Source organism: Apodemus sylvaticus, chromosome 15 (assembly GCF_947179515.1).
Source record: "Apodemus sylvaticus chromosome 15, mApoSyl1.1, whole genome shotgun sequence".
NCBI lineage: Eukaryota > Metazoa > Chordata > Mammalia > Rodentia > Muridae > Apodemus > Apodemus sylvaticus.
In genome coordinates, this window is record NC_067486.1 from 35,466,248 (window position 1) to 35,483,573 (window position 17,326).

Genomic DNA, 17,326 nt, shown 5'->3' on the forward strand with positions numbered 1-17,326 from the left:
TTGTTGTTTCCTTTTACTCCAATGTCAACGAGTTAGTAAAAGCATCCTGTTTGCTCTGCTGTAGAACGTATTTATTGCATTTAAATCCATGTAAAACAGCAAATACTGCAGTAAATGTTCTTTGCATCTAAAAACAAAATGAATTACAATAAGCAATGAAAAAAGAAGAATAACAAAAGATCCAAAATAATCCCCAAGACAAAAAAATGCAGAAAAATATTAAGACCTAAGGCTGTTAATAAACTGCAGATAATAAATGGTAGATAGGATGTGTGGAGCGTCTTGGTTGAGTCTGAATCCAGGACATCCTAATGTCAATCACAACTACCCTCTTGGAGTAGAAATTTTAAATGCACTATATCTCCCTGGTCCAATAAGAGCATTAGTTGCTTCCAAGCCCATTCTACTAATACAGCCACATACACTGTAAGTATGTAGAGTACTCTGCATTGAATTTGATTTTGAGTGCCTCAGTGTCATGTTTAAAGGCTCTAAGTCTGGCACGCAACAGTGGCAGAGGGAAATGCAAATGCTTTTTAGTATCATCTTAATATGCTTCATGTAATACAAACTAAAGTTAATCTTCCTCTAAAACGTGGCTGTTTCCCTGAGGATGTGTTTTCTAAAACCTCCTTGGCTTATAAATCAATCTATCTACAAAGTCCAGAGACGCATGTGCTCACACAAGCAACATGAAGTCAAACTTGATTTTTATGCCTGAAATGCTATTTACAAAAGAAATATGATCCCCTTCTTGTTTTAATTAGGAATTCAGTGGATCGAAACTGAAGTTCTGAACCAACTTTACTCAGCTAGAGACCTCTTGTGCATTAACCTGTTACAGGTGCTTCTTCATGGGAAACAAAGAATTATCAGAATTTTGATATTTTCAGACATTTTAAATATCCTATACCATATACAAGACTAGTGTATATAAAAGTCTGGTATGTCATGCTTCTAACTAAGCACAAGACAGCGAGTCACCAAATGAAAAATCTGGAAAATAATTTCTAGTTATTATTTCTTTTGCTTAAAAGCCATTCTTTTGATTATTGCTATTAATTGTGTGCAGGAATTGCACAACCTGTGTCATAGGCTATTTTCGGATCTCTCTTTCGGTAGGATCATTATATAATCATTACTTTTTCATTTATTTGAGTTGAGCCATAAACAATGTTAATGGCAGGGCGCTCGCTGAGCACGCCGGCCTTGAACAGGAGAAGGTGAGAGAGCCTCTGATCTTCAAAGTAGCAGAAAGCTGCGGCGCTCTCTGAGCAGAGCTAGGTACCAACATGTGTTATCAATTTTACTGAAGTTCAAAAGGATGCAACTCAGCCTCAGCGAATGTTTGATATTTCTGCCATCACACCATTAGTTAGCTGATGTACAGGCTCCAACAGTAATTACCATCGGCAAAAACTTTACCTAGTAGCAGTTTTTTTTTTTTTTTAAGTGTTCTGGTATATTTTACACTTGAATTGTTTTCTAGAAATGGAAAGAAAATTGCAGCATCAAAAAGATTTACTGCATATTTAATATGAAAACTTGCATAATTAGTGATACTGTGGATGATGCGTTAAGGAATTTCTTATGTGTCCCTTTGAATGTTTATGTTGCACATAAAGCTTAGATATTTTTTATTCACTCACATATGAGGAGATGAAAAATCATGGTTAGACGATGTCATACTTAAGTGACAATACGAATCTTCATTGCTTCACTCGCTTCTTGTCTCTAAAAGTCTCATCTGTGCTTCCTCTAGTACTATATTTCCTAGGACTTTCTCAGTAGGGAGTATGTCCATGGAGTTTATTTCACCAGTTATGTATGGGAAGGGGGAGATATTGATGATGTAAGCAAAAATGTGACATGGTCACAATTGTAAACGGTCAATTGAGTCAAGACTCATAAACCAGTATGCCATGTAACACAACCAAGAAGGTCTTTGTCAGTATATTTAAAGGTAACCAAGAAGGGAATGATGTTTTACATGTTTAAAGGATTTGGGGTTATTTCATTTCTAACTGTTCACTAATGTCTCTTGCATGGCTCAGTTGGAATTACCACGGAATTGGTGCTGCACATTTTTCTAGTTTATGTATATAGCATGGTTTCCGGGCATTTTGAAAGATTAAATATAGAAAGACTAAATTTAATTTATGTAGATGATGATGAACCCAGTGATGCAGAACTTGTCATTTATAAAGACTGAGACTGTGGAAAGCTTGGCCACAAGCGGGTCAACTGTGTCACACCTTTTCTCTAGACCTTTGTGGAAGAGTGGCCTCAAGACTAGAAGAGCCAGAGGGGTTGGTGGTTATGTGGAGACCATGCTGTCATGACACACAGGGTAACAGCACAAGTGAGCTCGCAGCAGTATGGCAGCATGTACACAATCTGCAAAAGGTCAGACAAGGAAAAAATCCCATCATGGAGAAGGGACATGACGTCAAGTCTCACCATACCTAAGGAGCTATTCAGAAAGGATAGCTTCTGGGAAAGGGAGAATTATTCTTGTTGATGGCATGGTCAGCCATGTACCAATGGAGGACTACACAACCAACAACATGTAATTTAAAAATCACATGTTGATGATTTAAAAATAGAAGGAAGACACAAAGTTAGCATAGTGTGGAGGGGGAATGGGTTAATGTGACAAAAATACATTGTACGAAATTTTCAATTATTAATAAACTGAGAATATTTGAACATATACAATTTGTTAGAGCAGGAATGTCTAGTACCTGTGATCTGCATTTCCAAGAACATTTAATTCCAATAGAAAATTAATTTGTGTGTTAGAGTGGTTGGTTGATTTTTTGAGACAGGGCTCTTTTGTGTGGTCCTGGGTGTCTTGGAACTCACTTTGTATACCAAAGTCACAGAGATTCACGGGCCTCTGTCTCCCAAATGCTGGAATTAAAGGTGTGGATCATGAAAGCAACTTTATATTCAAAAGAAATGTATGTGTATGGGTATGTGCATGTACATGTGTATGTATATATATTAATCATTTGAAATATTTACAACATTGTTTAAAAGGGTATTAATATCTTCAGAAATAAACAACTTTAAATTTTAAGATTATTTAACATATCACACATAGAAAGCATATACATTTAATGGGCTGGAGACATGGCTTAGTAGGTAAAGGGTTTGTGCACAAAAATGACAACCTAGATTTGGATCCTGAGCACCCGTGTAAACACGGGCAAGCGCAGTGTGCACAACTGTTCCCTCAGTCCTTGTGGTAAAGGGGAGGTATAGTAGAGACAGGTGGATCCCCAAGGTTGGCCGATACTTTATTCTAGTGTAATTAGTGAGTTTTGGGGTCAGTGAAAAGATCATCTCAAACAGCCTAGGCAGAGAGCAATAAAAGAACAGACTGAAAATTGTTGACTGGCCTTGCCTCTTTGAGAATTTGAGCATATGTGCACACATGTAAAAGTGTACACATTTACTACACATACTATTTTTCAGGAAAACCTGTATACTTTCATAGCAGCAGGATGGAAAGATTTAACATCAAGGTGGCAATTGTCATTGAAGAATGCTTGGAACTAGACTTTAAGACCAAATATACAAAATTCAGGGTCCAACTTAGTCAAACTCCAATCATATATGTGACCTCCATAACTGCCACAGGCTTGCTGCTTGTCTGTGGAGTTATAATTTCACTCAAATGGACTTAACCTCTCCTTTCATTAGCACATACATTTGTGGATATTTCTGAGGTTATTTCAACCCCCCAAAAGTGCTTCTGTCAAAATAGAATCAGGAAATATACCTTCATTCTTTATAATAGTCTAGTGAGAAAATACAAATCTTTCTTTTCTTATAATATTCTCTTGTCTGTTCTTCTTTTCTTCTACTATTGGCAATGGTTTATACTTTATATCACACCCATATATAAAAGTGTGCTTAAGGAGATACATATCACACAGCATTAACCAATTGTACAAAAAGCTGACACAAGAAGAAGACCATGATTTTAAGGCCAGCCTGGGCAATACAGCAAGTGCCAGGCTAGCTGGGGACACTTAGCCAGGCTTTGTCTCAAAACAAACAGACAAGTTAACAGGGAATCCAAGACTAGAATAGCAATTTACTATGTTAGAAATAATTAGTATTGTTTGGGAGCAGATAGGTTTTCCTCCAATGTGATGAATATTTTTAAATTTGGATGTAACTATTTTAATCCCAAAACTAAGATTAGAGAAATTTAAAGACATCTTAGATGTTGTCATTGGGCAGTGATTAAGTGACTTCTAATATCTCTGAGCTACTGCAGGTAATTGTGGAAATGAACATCTTATAACAGACTGGCTTGTTTCTTTACTACATTACTGCAAGAGGCCTTTCTGTTTTCTTTTTAAAATCAATATATTCAGGAGTTGAAGTGAAACTGTACTGTGAAATTTGCCTCAATGATTTTCTGTGAATATTTTTCAGCCAGTCATAGGCTAGAATTTTCACTGTGGTTTATTACATATCATGAGATGTATGTTGGGAATCTCTAGTGACAATAAGTCACTACAGGCTCCATTTTAAGAAAGCATATTATGTCATGTGCTAATCAAAGTACACAAGATAGGTCGTGCACACTTTAGTACCAGCACATTGCATAATATGCAGATGAGCTGGTGTTTTGTCAACCACTCCCCACTACCTTTAATGTGTGCTGCAGCAAAGTCCCTCCTCTACTCCAGAATCTTTGTTTTTTAACCATATTTATCAAGATCATAAAGGGCCTGTAAGTTAGGATATTGCTTTCCAAGTGATTCTGTTTGCTTTTTGTCGATACATTTAGGTTGCTGGATCTTTGAACTTAATGCAAAGCACATTTGCAGACTTGCCTATCTTAACTGAAGTGTTTACAAATACCTAAATTAGAAGAGCTAAAGGCAGCCTGATCTCATTTCTGGATGGTCATGGACTATGGCTTAATTGACTGGTTTGACTTCTTAGCTACTTTTATTTCCTTTGCCAAACATTTTACAAGACATGCTAATGAGAAATGAAATGGCCATAAGACTGGAGTCAGAGGAATCCCATGATAAGCAGAGAGCTGTGTGGTATATAAAAGCAACAACCAGCTAAGCAAACCAGCGTTTCTTCAACTACTTTTGAAGCATGCACTCAAGTTTAGTAGCATATTATTCTCCCCAGAATTATATTAGGAAGGAGCACAGACCCTGATTATGATCTATACAGACTTAGAATAAGCAGGCTTATTTTTCATTCATTCATTCCTAAAATCATTCCTGTTCTTTAGTAAAAGACAGGGCTGGAGGTAAAGTTTCTTAGAATACAATGTTTCTAAGCCACAATTAAGCTTGCATTTCATCTTGAAACTTGTCAAATTAAGGTTTAGCCAAGATTTGGAAAAAATCAAGATAGATAGTTAAATTAAAGGATACACTGACCTGTCACAAAAAGAATATAAATAAATCCATGCCTTAATGAAAATTGGCCAATGTATCAGTTGATAGTAACATCTGTAAGGTTATTTGATTTAAAATTAATTTTCAATTTGATTCAAAATTATTTAAATTTCATGTAATTTAAATATGGGGGTATTTAATTTAATTATTAAGATATATCAAAATTATAATTGATGAAAGAATAATTTGCATTGTACTGTATATGGTGTTGATTTACACCTATAAAAGGAAAGTGTAAGGAAATTAAGTAAAGAAAAGAGGATAATTAGTAGTAACATAAAAGGCAAACTGAGAGTATAGCTTTAATTAGAAGAGTGCTTGCCAGCACGCTTAAGTCCCAGTGTCTGATCCCTAGCCCTGGACAGAAAGGGTAGGGCAGATGTGTATATGAGGAACATTCACCAGACGGAAGAAAGGCTAGGCTCAGAAGTTCACTGCCAGGCTGTTCTGCATAGTGAGTTCAAGATGCATCTAGGCTACATGATAGCTTGCTTGAAAAACAAAAGATAGCTAATACCATAAGGAAGGAAAAAATAAAACCTGTCTCATAACTATTAAAATAATTCAAATTAATATATATGAAGGAAAATAATATATATAAAGACTAGGGAGAAAGAAGAATTAAGAACACAAAAACAAAACAACTCAATGAACTCATCTCCATTCAGAGAACATACTTAGATGTGAACTTATTACTGTGTCATGCAATTAGTTGGATGTGATTCTTTGACCAGAGCCTGTCCTCTGCTCAAGGACTCTCAAGAACTCTCAGTTCTGACTTAACCTGGGTCAGAACTGAGAGTCCTCTAGATTTACAAAAGAATCATAAACTAGTAGATGAAATATTTTGCCATATGAAAATGTAACTATAGGCAGATTGTCACTAAAAACTGAAGGCAAGGAAACTAGGGAGAATCTTAAGGGTCTGGCCCACATCCCCCAGCCCAGCTCCATGAGTACTGCAGAGAAGATAACTGAGGTTAGATCCCGAGCATTCTCAGTGCGGTGATTGATCGGTTTTAGTTGTCAATTTGCCATAGTCAAAAATCACCTATGAAGAGGGTCTTAAAGAATAATTGTCTTGATGGCCTGAACTAAGATCCTGTCTGTTCGAGATTGTGCTTCCAGATGTGGCAGACTCAGACTGAAGTACATGGGATCATTCCCTAGGTCCATGTCCATGTCCCAAGACAGTGAGCTGAGTCCTGATACACATGGATCCACTATCTCGCAGCTCTCTCTTTTTTTTTTTTAATGTTTTTTTATTCTTTAATATTTTTTTACAGGCCAGTTATTCTCCCTTTCCTGGTCCATCCTCTGTCTGTTCCTCATCCCGTCCTGTCTCCCTACCCCACCAAACCTCCCCACTCCTAAGAGCCTCAAGTCTCTTAAGAGTTAGGTGCTTCTTCTTTCACTGAGGCTAGACCCAGCAGTCCTCTGCTGTATATGTGTTGGGGGCCTAATATCAACTGGTGTGTGCTTCCTGGTTGGTAACTCAGTGTCTGAGAGATTTCAAGGGGCCAGATAAGTTGAGACTGCTGGTCTACCCATGGAGTTGCCCTCCTCCTCAGCTTCTTCCAGCCTTTCCCTAGTTCAACGACAGGGGTCCCAGGCTTCTGTCTATTGGTTGGGTGTAAGCATCTGCATCTGATTCTTTCAGCTGCTTGTGGACCTGCCTCTCAGATGGCACCCATGCTAGGGTCCTAGCTCAAAGGGAGGCTCCAAGGCCTGACACTCCCACTGATGCAAACTCTCAGCTCTTAACTGTGAAAATAACTCACTGCTTCAATTCTTGCTGCCTTTAAATCCCCCAAAGTAATAGACTATGGTGTGAAATTGCGAGCAAACATCATATTTTTGACCTGATTTTGTTATAGTATTTTATCACAGTAACAGAAATGAAACTAAAACAATAAGGGTGAAGGCAAAATGTTTTATTCTCAGTAATACCGTAGAAGCGAAGGAATAAAGTGGCACACTTGGATATCTTACGGCTGGGAAACACCGTGTTAAATAATTTAATTTAGATGAAATAGGTTATGGAACTTTTGTTTTGGAGCCTAGCCTTCAGTATTTTTTGCATTTTATTTTGAAAATAATTTTTTATCACAATATTGTAGAATTTAGAGAACATAAAAGTTTCCTATGTGTATTAGATATGTCAATGTTTATAACATAGGTATATTCTTTAGTTGATACCAGTTAAGAGTACTGATAAATATATAGCTATCATTTATTATATGTCCAGGTAAGCCCGTGATGATTGTTACAGAATACATGGAGAACGGTTCCTTGGACAGTTTCTTACGTGTGAGTAAATTATCAGATTTATAATATTTATGTGTCTATATGATATAATTATGTATTATCTATTTCTTATAAACATACATATTGACAAGTGAGTCATGGAAAATATTATATGTGTTCTAATATTGTACTAAGTATTTGGTGACAATTTTCAAGTAAAAGTGAAATAGACTAGGATCACTTAGTGAAGGGAAAATTGTAAAAATTTATCTTTATCATTTACCTCCAAATGTGAGTGGTTTGTGTTCAAACACTTTTTATAAAAAGCGGTAAGTCTTTTGTATTGCCCCAAATCACAACTTTAAAATGAATTTAAATATTGAAAATTCACCCTAAAATAAAGCCACATAAAAATGAAATTGATATAAGGCAGAAGTAGTCCTTTGCCCTTCTTGTTAATTAACCCAGTTGGATCTCAGATAATCTGAGATCTACTCAGATATCAGGAGCTTGATCAAATGGTAAAGTATACCTACTCTCAACTGAGAGATCTAATTTTGGTAATAATATTTACAATTTTAATGTTTATATTTTAGGTTTATTTAAAATGTTATAGTTGAATTTACTTAAAAAATATGTTAAAGAAATTCAAAATCTTCAAAACATTCAAATAACCATTTGTGATTTCAGGACATAACATATGGTATTTTTACCTTCTCCCCCAGGTCTTTTTAGTATTTTACAAATTGATGTAAATGAAAGATGGACCAATGGACAGACAGATAAAATGCATAGAATGACTGACATTTCTAAGTTTTCTAAGGAGAAATAATTATTTTCATATTAATAAGCCATATATATTGTTAGAGACAATTTTATTTATTTATTTCAAAGTGTGTTCTGAATTTAATGGTTTAAATATGATATAATTATGCATTATCTATACCTTATAAACTATATATTACTATTTAAATAGAAATATTTAGGAGGTTTTCAGTCCAGGAATCTACGAATTTGTCTTTCATCATATTTTCTTTGATTAGCTATAATTCAGAGACAGGCCATAACATAAAAATTAGGCAAACGCATTTTTTCATAATTAATTGTTTAGGATGATTGTTAAAATTTTAACCAAGAGAAAAGTGTAAAATTTAAATTGAATAACTATCATCTTGGTAAAGCCATACTATTTAATATTTTTCCTAATATTAGTTTTTGAGAGGGAGCTTGAGTATCATATAAAGATCAAGACAGTCCTACTTTTGAACTGAATTCTGATTTTATGGTAGAGTACTGGGTAATGCAACCACTATCAAGTTTGCATTACCTATGTGTCTTAGTCAGGATTTATATTTCTGCACAAACATCGTAACCAAGAAGCAAATTGGGGAGGAATTACAGTTCCAAATTGCTGTTTATCACCAAAAGAGATCAGGACTGGAACTCAAGCAGGTCAGGAAGCAGGAGCTGATGCAGAGGCCATGGAGGGATGTTTCTTACTGGCTTGTTTCCCCTGTTTTGCTCAGCTTGCTTCTTATACAACCCAAGACTACCAACCCAGGGATGGCACCACCCACAAGGGGCCCTCCCCGCTTGATCACTAATTGAGAAAATGCCTTACAGCTGGAGCTCATGAGGCACTTCCCCAACTGAAGCTCATTTCTCTGTGATAACTCCAGCCTGGGTCAAGTTGACACAGAAAACCAGCCAGTACACCCTGCATTCATTTGTTTGTAGCTAATGGCAGTCTTAGATGCTTTTAGTTAAAATGTGTAGAGTCAATACTGAAAAATCTTGGCCATTGAAATTGTAAAGCAGAAGAAACGTAGCTTAGTGTATATTTCTAATGCATTTCAGAAACACGATGCCCAGTTCACAGTCATCCAGCTTGTGGGGATGCTCCGCGGGATAGCATCAGGTATGAAGTACCTCTCAGACATGGGCTATGTCCACCGCGACCTTGCTGCCCGGAACATCTTGATCAACAGTAACTTGGTGTGTAAAGTTTCTGACTTTGGACTCTCTCGGGTGCTTGAAGATGACCCAGAAGCTGCTTACACCACCAGAGTGAGTAAAGGGATTTACGTTATTACTACAATTTCCATACTATAAATGTGTGAGTGTATAATCAAGGTGAAATGATAGCATAAAATCACGTGTCAATTACATTTCCATACATGGAGACATCTCTCAATAACTATCACTTACTTTCTGAGAAATGGATAGGTTACATTTAAAAGCCAAATAACTATTATAGTCGAGAAATAACATATCTGGTCTAATAAACCTCTACTCAGCACAGCAAGGTTTCCACATGTTTAAACTGTTGACATTTTACTCACTGTTTTTGATTGAGCTGTCTTTAACAGGCAGGTTTGATAAATTCTCAAGTTTTTTTTTAATACTGTGTTATTTTTAAATATTTAAGGTTACTATCCCCCAATCTCTCTAGATACTTCTGTGCTCTCTACAAACATCACCCAATACAGGTTGTACAAACACGGCATCAAACTTCTGACCACATTCTCACCCCAGGAGAAAACATAAGTAGTGAAGGATAATATTTACTTATCATCCCAAGGAATGACTTTATTATCCTCACTACCACGTAGGCCTCTGAAGGTGACTTTTATAAGGTCCCACAACTCTATAAACTTCTAACAGTCTAGAAAGACTCACTGCTTGTATTGTTCCTTTAACAACTGTCATATTCAGAAGAATACTTCAAGGTTTAATAATAGGAGATGTGCATTTGAACTTATTTACAATTTAAGCTAGGTCTTGAGTCGGGCTCTAATTTTTCTGCCATATATAATGACACATAGTAAATTTGAGCGTCTTTGATCCAAGTTCTTTTCTTAATCCTAGAATACTCTACAGAAAGGCTGATATAGTGGGAAGCTGAGAGGATCAGGCAAACATGATAATCTGCATTCCTTCATTATACTGGTTGTGACTTTGTTAGGACTAGAGACACCTGAGGGTTAAGACTAACACTTTCTTTAAAAAGACAAGTGTTAAGACTAACAAAGTCTTAACACTTGTCTTTTTAAAGAAAGAAAGGGTGAAGAAGGAAGGAATCGCTGTGTCAATATATATTTTTAATTAGATATATTCTTTATTTACATTTCAAATGTCTGCTTTCCTTGTTTTCCCCTGAAAATCCCCTAATCCATCCCCCTACCCTTGCTCACCAATCTGCCCACTCCCACTTCCCTGTCCTGGCATTCCCCTATTCTGGGGCATCTAGCCTTCTCAGGACCAAGGGCCTCTCCTCCCTTTGATGTCCAACAAGGTCCTCCTCTGCTGCATATGCAGTTGGAGCCATGGGTCCCTCCATGTGTGCTCTTTGGTTGGTGATTTAGTCCCTGGGAGCTCTGGGGGTACTAGGAGGTTTATATTGTTGTTCCTCCTATGGCACTGCAAAGCCCTTCAGCTCCTTGGGTTCTTTCTCTAGCCCCTCCCTGTGCTCAGTTCAATGGTTGGCTGAGAGTGTCCCCCTCTGTATTTGTCATGTTCTTGCGGAGCCTCCCAGGTGACAGCTATATCCTGCTCCTGTCAGCATTCTTATGGGTCATTTCTGAATAGCAATGCAAGGGGATTTGTTTTGAAATTTCAGTGTCAGAAGACTCTTGCTAACTACACCAGCCAAATGGATCCATTCCCATCCTGCACACAGTTGCTCAAAGCAGTTCAGCATTCATCCTTGTGTTCCTTTGGAGCTCTCTCAAATACCCATGGGGGTCCCTGCTTCCTTTAGAGAAGCATCTGCATGTCTACAGTAATTTTGAAGTCATCGACTTAATCTCCAATAACAAGTTTTGTTTAGTACAGTAATTTTATGGTTTATTCTTAAGATGAGTATGATTATAAAGTTATTAGACTGCTAGTTTTTTTGTAAACACACCAAAACAGCTGAGTTGCCGTTCTAGGAAGCTCTGTGGAAAATGTGTACTGACTGGAGATTTAGTTTAAGTAAAAATACGAGAGCTCCTCTTTTTGAAATTTCAAGAGAGAATGTGTCAAGCCGCATTAACAAAAAAATATTCAAGCAAATTAATTGAGGGAATATACTTGAATGAGATAAAAGGTTCTTATTGCAAAATGACTATATATAAAAACAAGTTTTTTGTTTGTGTTTGTAACCAAAACTGTTCTATCAATCTAGGATGTTATACTATGTACTTGGCTTAATATTAAATGACTTTTTTCTTTTCAAAAATAACTAAAATTATTCAAGAGACATATGTCTTGTATAAGCATGATAAACTCATATTAAACATGTTACTTAAGTAACACTTAAGATATTTTGCATAGTGTCTGCATTTTCTACAATTCAAGAAATGTTACTCTATATCTCAATCCATTAACTCTTTGAAACTACCAATCTGTATGCTGTTGCCTTTATATGGGGAGAAATCAATCAATCAATCAATCAATCAATATCAATCAATCAATCAAACAAACAAACAAAAACCCACGCACCACATTTGATTCAGTGTTGTTGATGGAGGGTGTCTGCCACTTCCATTATTTCAAACATCTCTGTGGGAGTCAGGCAAAATAAAAGGAGTGGTGAAGATATTGTATCAACTAATTATGTACAAACTAAAAAAAATTGTTAGAAACTAGACATGTGACTCAGTAAGCAGAAGCACTTGCTGTGTGTATATAAGGACCCAAATACATATCCCTGCACTCATACCAAACATGGGCCCTCATACACATAATTAAAATAATAGATAAATAAAATATAAAAATCTTCAACTGGAGTATTTATGTCATTGAGAATATGCTTGATCTCTATATTGCCTATTGTTCCATACTACTCTCTTCTGTGTTCATATTTATATACATACACACATGTATGTATGTTTTATATATTTTATATATGTATAATAATATTAGCTATCATATAATGATCTACCCTTATGTCCTCAATGGTTTGTAGAAGCAAAGGGGCCAAATAAGCCATTGTTTGAATGTGTGTGTGGTCCTATTTTAATAAGGATTTTAAGAAAGAATCAGCTATTTTTAATACCCACATCCAGTTACCGCTCTTCAGTTTTTCACTCCTGAGTAATGTCAAAATTCCAAATGTTGACATTGTACATTGTACAATATTATTATGCATCCTGCACCCTCTGTAAAACCCCACTTCAAACTCTTGGGATGTCACAAGTGAAAAGGCTATAAAGTTTTAGTATTATTATAAAAATAGTTTCAAGCTCACAGACTCTGAAATGCTCTTGGGATTCCTACAGATGCCTGAATGACACTTTGAAGACAATTGCTACAGGTGCTTTACCAGGAAAAGTACCTTGAAAGCTAAATAAATATTTCAGTAGTCATTCAATGATATAAATCTAAATTATGATGTCATTTTATGCGATATGATATGTTCCAAAGAGCTATTTGTGAAGCATAACTGCAGCTGCACTCTACCCTCACAAATCATCTTGAAACCCATGGATTTCCCTCGACTGGTATGACTGAAGCCTGTAGCCCCACAAATTTAAATCCCAAAGAAATTCTGTTGTTGAACAACAAACAACAACATAATTTATTCCTTTCATTTTTCAACATGTTGCTTTTAAAGTATAATTATGACATGTTTCCAGTCTCTTTTGTATTGAACTGTACTACCACATAATTTATTTTAAATTAACTGTGTTGGTAGGCAAGAACCAATTGTGTAAGTTATGCTCTGACATCCACATGCATGCAAAGTCAATGGCCCAGGTTCAGTGGCTTCTGTTGCCCTCTCTGTCTCTCTCTGTCTCTCTGTCTCTGTCTATGTCTCTGTCTCTCTCTCTCTCTCTCTCTCTCTCTCTCTCTCTCTCTCTTCCTTCCATTTCTCTGTCTGTGTCTCTCTCTCTGTCTCTCTCCACTCACACATATATACACACACACATACATGAACACGTACTTACACACATGCCTACTATACACAAATATATATATACACAGAGAGTTACACATACATTAATCACAAAATTAAAAATAATAATAAAAGAGCCACGTTGGCTAGAATTTTGTGCCAGCATTTCATTTTATATGACTTTTTGAGTTTAGCATTTTGTGTATATATGCATGTTTGCATGCATCTGTTCCAATTAACATTCATACTATCATGTTGAAACAGAACTCACAACTACAATATACTAGTTGTGGATCTGCTGTTAAATACATTGTCCCAATTTGACGTTAGGAAGTCAGGCAACAATAATTAGGCATACAATTGTTTCATGGTCTATGTTAGGAAACTTACTAAAACCAATTGACTTTCTCTTGCATCTATCTTCCATTGTTACATCATTTTCTCTTTATTTCATTATGATATATTTTACTGAGCATAACCAATAAAATCCAAGCTTGAGTGAGAGGATCAGATCTTTGGTGATAAAGAAAGTTTTATGTGGTGTAGATTTTATATCTGTGATTCTACTGAGTTGTTTCCACTAATATTATCTAACTTCATATCTTAAATGAGTAAAAACGATGGCTAATACTAAAGAACTTAACAGTCTTGTTTTGTTCATAATACCTCTAATGAAAATTATGAAAACCTAAGTCTTTGTTCTTGAAGTGTTCTCAACTGAAAACCATTAACATCAAAAGTGGCATGATGTTACATAGATGAATATTATTAGCCATATTCCATTAACACATGAATGAAAAATATAAAAGCAAAGTATCTAAACAATGTTCTTTGTATACTAACAACAAACATAACTAAATAGATAAAACCAATGCCAAACTACTCTCCATTCTCTAATTAGGCATGCCAAGTCTTGCATGCAATGTCACAAAATAAAGCCAGCTACTTCTACAAAGTCTAAATTATATATTGACTTCAGTTATCATTGTGGAATCAAAAGTTGATAAGTCACCTTGGATGTTCTCCACATACATTTTAGACAGATAACTAGCATGATCTCTTCAGCCTGGGAAAAATAAATCTATCTGTATTTATATGATGGAAAAAGCAAAGCTATAATTTTGAAGTGGAACATTGAATATGGAAGTTTTATGGTAATGTGTTTAAGTATTTTACCTATGTCCCCTGAAGAAACTTACTTTATGAAATGTATGATTCATTAAGTCCCAGATTTGTGCAGTAAATTAGTAGCAACTGTGTTCCAGACACGGTTCTGGAGACTGAGAGTCTAGAGGTGAGCAGAGCCAAGATCTTATCTCCTGAGTTTGCACTCACTGTAACTTAGATCAGGGGAAAAATCAATTTCAGGAAGAGCAGTTCCGTGAATGAGATAGCTCATTTTTTAATTTCTTTTTTACCTTTTCTAGCACTGGAACCAAATGTTACTTTGTAGCCACATCTGTTCTAAAATGTCCTAAGTGTATCTTATCTATATTTCACTTTCCTAATGAGCTCTGTTACCTCTAGACCCTTACTCTATATCTTCCATTTGTTTTTCTGTGGATTGATGCTTGGATACTATTGATTAAACAGCTAATTATCATATAAGAAAAGACATACTATTTATGTCTTTCTGGATCTATTACCATTTTCAAAGTAATTTTTTTTAGTGTTATTCATTTTACTGCACCTTTCATGATGTCAATTATTAACAGCTGAGTAATAATTCATTGTGTAAATTATCACATTTCTGTTATCCTTTAATCTGTTGAGGAACATCTAACTTGTTTCTGGTTTGTGGCTGTTGTGAAGAGAGCAGTGATGAACACTGTTGACCAAATGTCTTTGAGGAAGGATGGAGCATCCTTTGGATATATTCCTAAGAATAATATAGGTGGATCTTTAGTGTGATCAATGTCCCTCTTACTGAAGAACCACTGCATTGATTTCTCTAGTGACTGTATGAATTTGTGCTCCTAGCAGCAATGTGTAGTGTTCCTTCTAGTCTATATCCTTGGGAGCTTGAGATATCACTTGTTATGTTGATCTTTGACATTCTGACAGATGTAAGATGAAATTTCAGTCACCTGAAGAGACTGTTATTCTATGAAACATATGATTCACTAAATCCCAGATTTGTGCAGTAAATTAATAGCTACTATGTTCTAGACACAGTTCTTGAGACTGGGACTCTAGAAGTGAGCAGATCCAAGATCTCATGAGTTTGCACTCACTGTAACTTAGATCATAGGAAAAATCAATTTCAGGAAAAGCAGTTCCATGAATGAGATAGCTCGTTTTTTTTTTTTCTTTTCCCCCTTTTCTAACACAGGAACCAAATGTTACTCTGTAGTCCAATCTGTCCTAAAATGTTTTAATTTGCATTTCCTGCGGGCTAAGGCTGTTAAACATTTCTTTAAGTGTATCTCAATTATGTGAGCTTCCCCCTTTACAAACTCTGTTTAGATCTGTACCCCATTTTTTAAATTGGGTTATTTGTTCTCTTGGTATTTCATGTTTTAAGTCCATTGTATAGTTTGGATAGTAATCCTCTATGGAATATATAGTTAGTAAAAATCCTTCCCCATTCTGTAGGCTACCACTTTGTCTGAATTATGGTGTCCTTTGCCTTGCAGAAGCTTTTAAGTTTTATGATGTACTATTTATTGAATTCTAACCTTAGTATCTGTACTAACAGTGTTCTGTTCAGAAAGTCTTTTCCAGTGCCAAGTAATTAAAGATTATAGCCCAGCTGGGCAGTGGTGGCACACACCTTTAATTCCAGCACTTGGGAGGCAGAAGCAGGTGGATTTTTGAGTTCCAGGCTAGCATGGTCTACAGAGTGTGTTCCAGGACAGACGTGGCTACACAGAGAAACCCTGTCTTGGAAAAAAAAAAGATTATATCCAAACCTACTTATTTTCTATCAGGTTCAATGTATCTGGTGTTATGTTGGGGACTTTGATCTATTTGGAGTTTAGGCTTCTGCAGTTAGTAAGTATAGATCTATTTCAATTTTTCTACATGAAGTCTTCCAACTTAATAAACCTGTTTGTATCTATACTCCAGTTTTTTTTAATTTGGTTATTAGGGGTTTTTTTGATGTCTACTTTCTTGAGTTCTTCATGTATTTATGGTATTTGCCCTCTAGCAGAGGCGTTATTAGGTTAACAACTGAACTGCCACTTATACTTCCTGGGAGAGGAAAAAACCAGTTTTACCCAAGTGAGCGATATTAAGGATATAAAGCAATGCTGGACTAGCTTCATGGTCAGGAGCAGTGCACCAACATAGAGTTATTCTATGTGGTTTTATTTGACAACAGTTTGGTGTGTTGTTTTTCTTTTGGGATGTGGCTTTATTTTGTTTTCTTAGTTTTGGAAAGACTTCCTGTTATATTGATGCTTTGTTTTTAAGAAAAGTCTTAAAAATTGCATAGGTAGGGAGGAGGAGAATTAGGGAGGAGAAAATACAGCCAAAATATATTTAAATTTAAAAATTGTTCTAAATAATATAAAATATAATGACTAAATATATAAAATGTGATATAACGTGTCAGGTAAGACAAAAATTTGTACCTTCTTGCTTGAGCCAACTGAGTTCTGTTATTGTAGGCATGAGATGCTATGCCCAGCTCTAAATCACTCCCCATAGTAAGGTGTAAGTCAGTATTGCATTCTACTCACTATGGTGTCAGAACCATTGTTTGCCCAACATTATCTCTGGAATTACTTTACATTTGGTGCAGTGTATG

General features: G+C 35.8%; 1 protein-coding gene across 1 annotated transcript in view; it reads left to right on the forward strand.

Moving 5' to 3' along the window:
- Positions 1 to 17,326, forward strand: part of Epha3 (EPH receptor A3) — a 315,074-nt gene that overhangs the window by 264,804 nt on the left and 32,944 nt on the right. The window contains exons 12-13 of the mRNA XM_052158911.1: positions 7,693 to 7,754; positions 9,549 to 9,758. Of these exons, the coding sequence (XP_052014871.1) occupies positions 7,693 to 7,754; positions 9,549 to 9,758 (272 nt within the window). The remainder of the gene's footprint in view (positions 1 to 7,692; positions 7,755 to 9,548; positions 9,759 to 17,326) is intronic.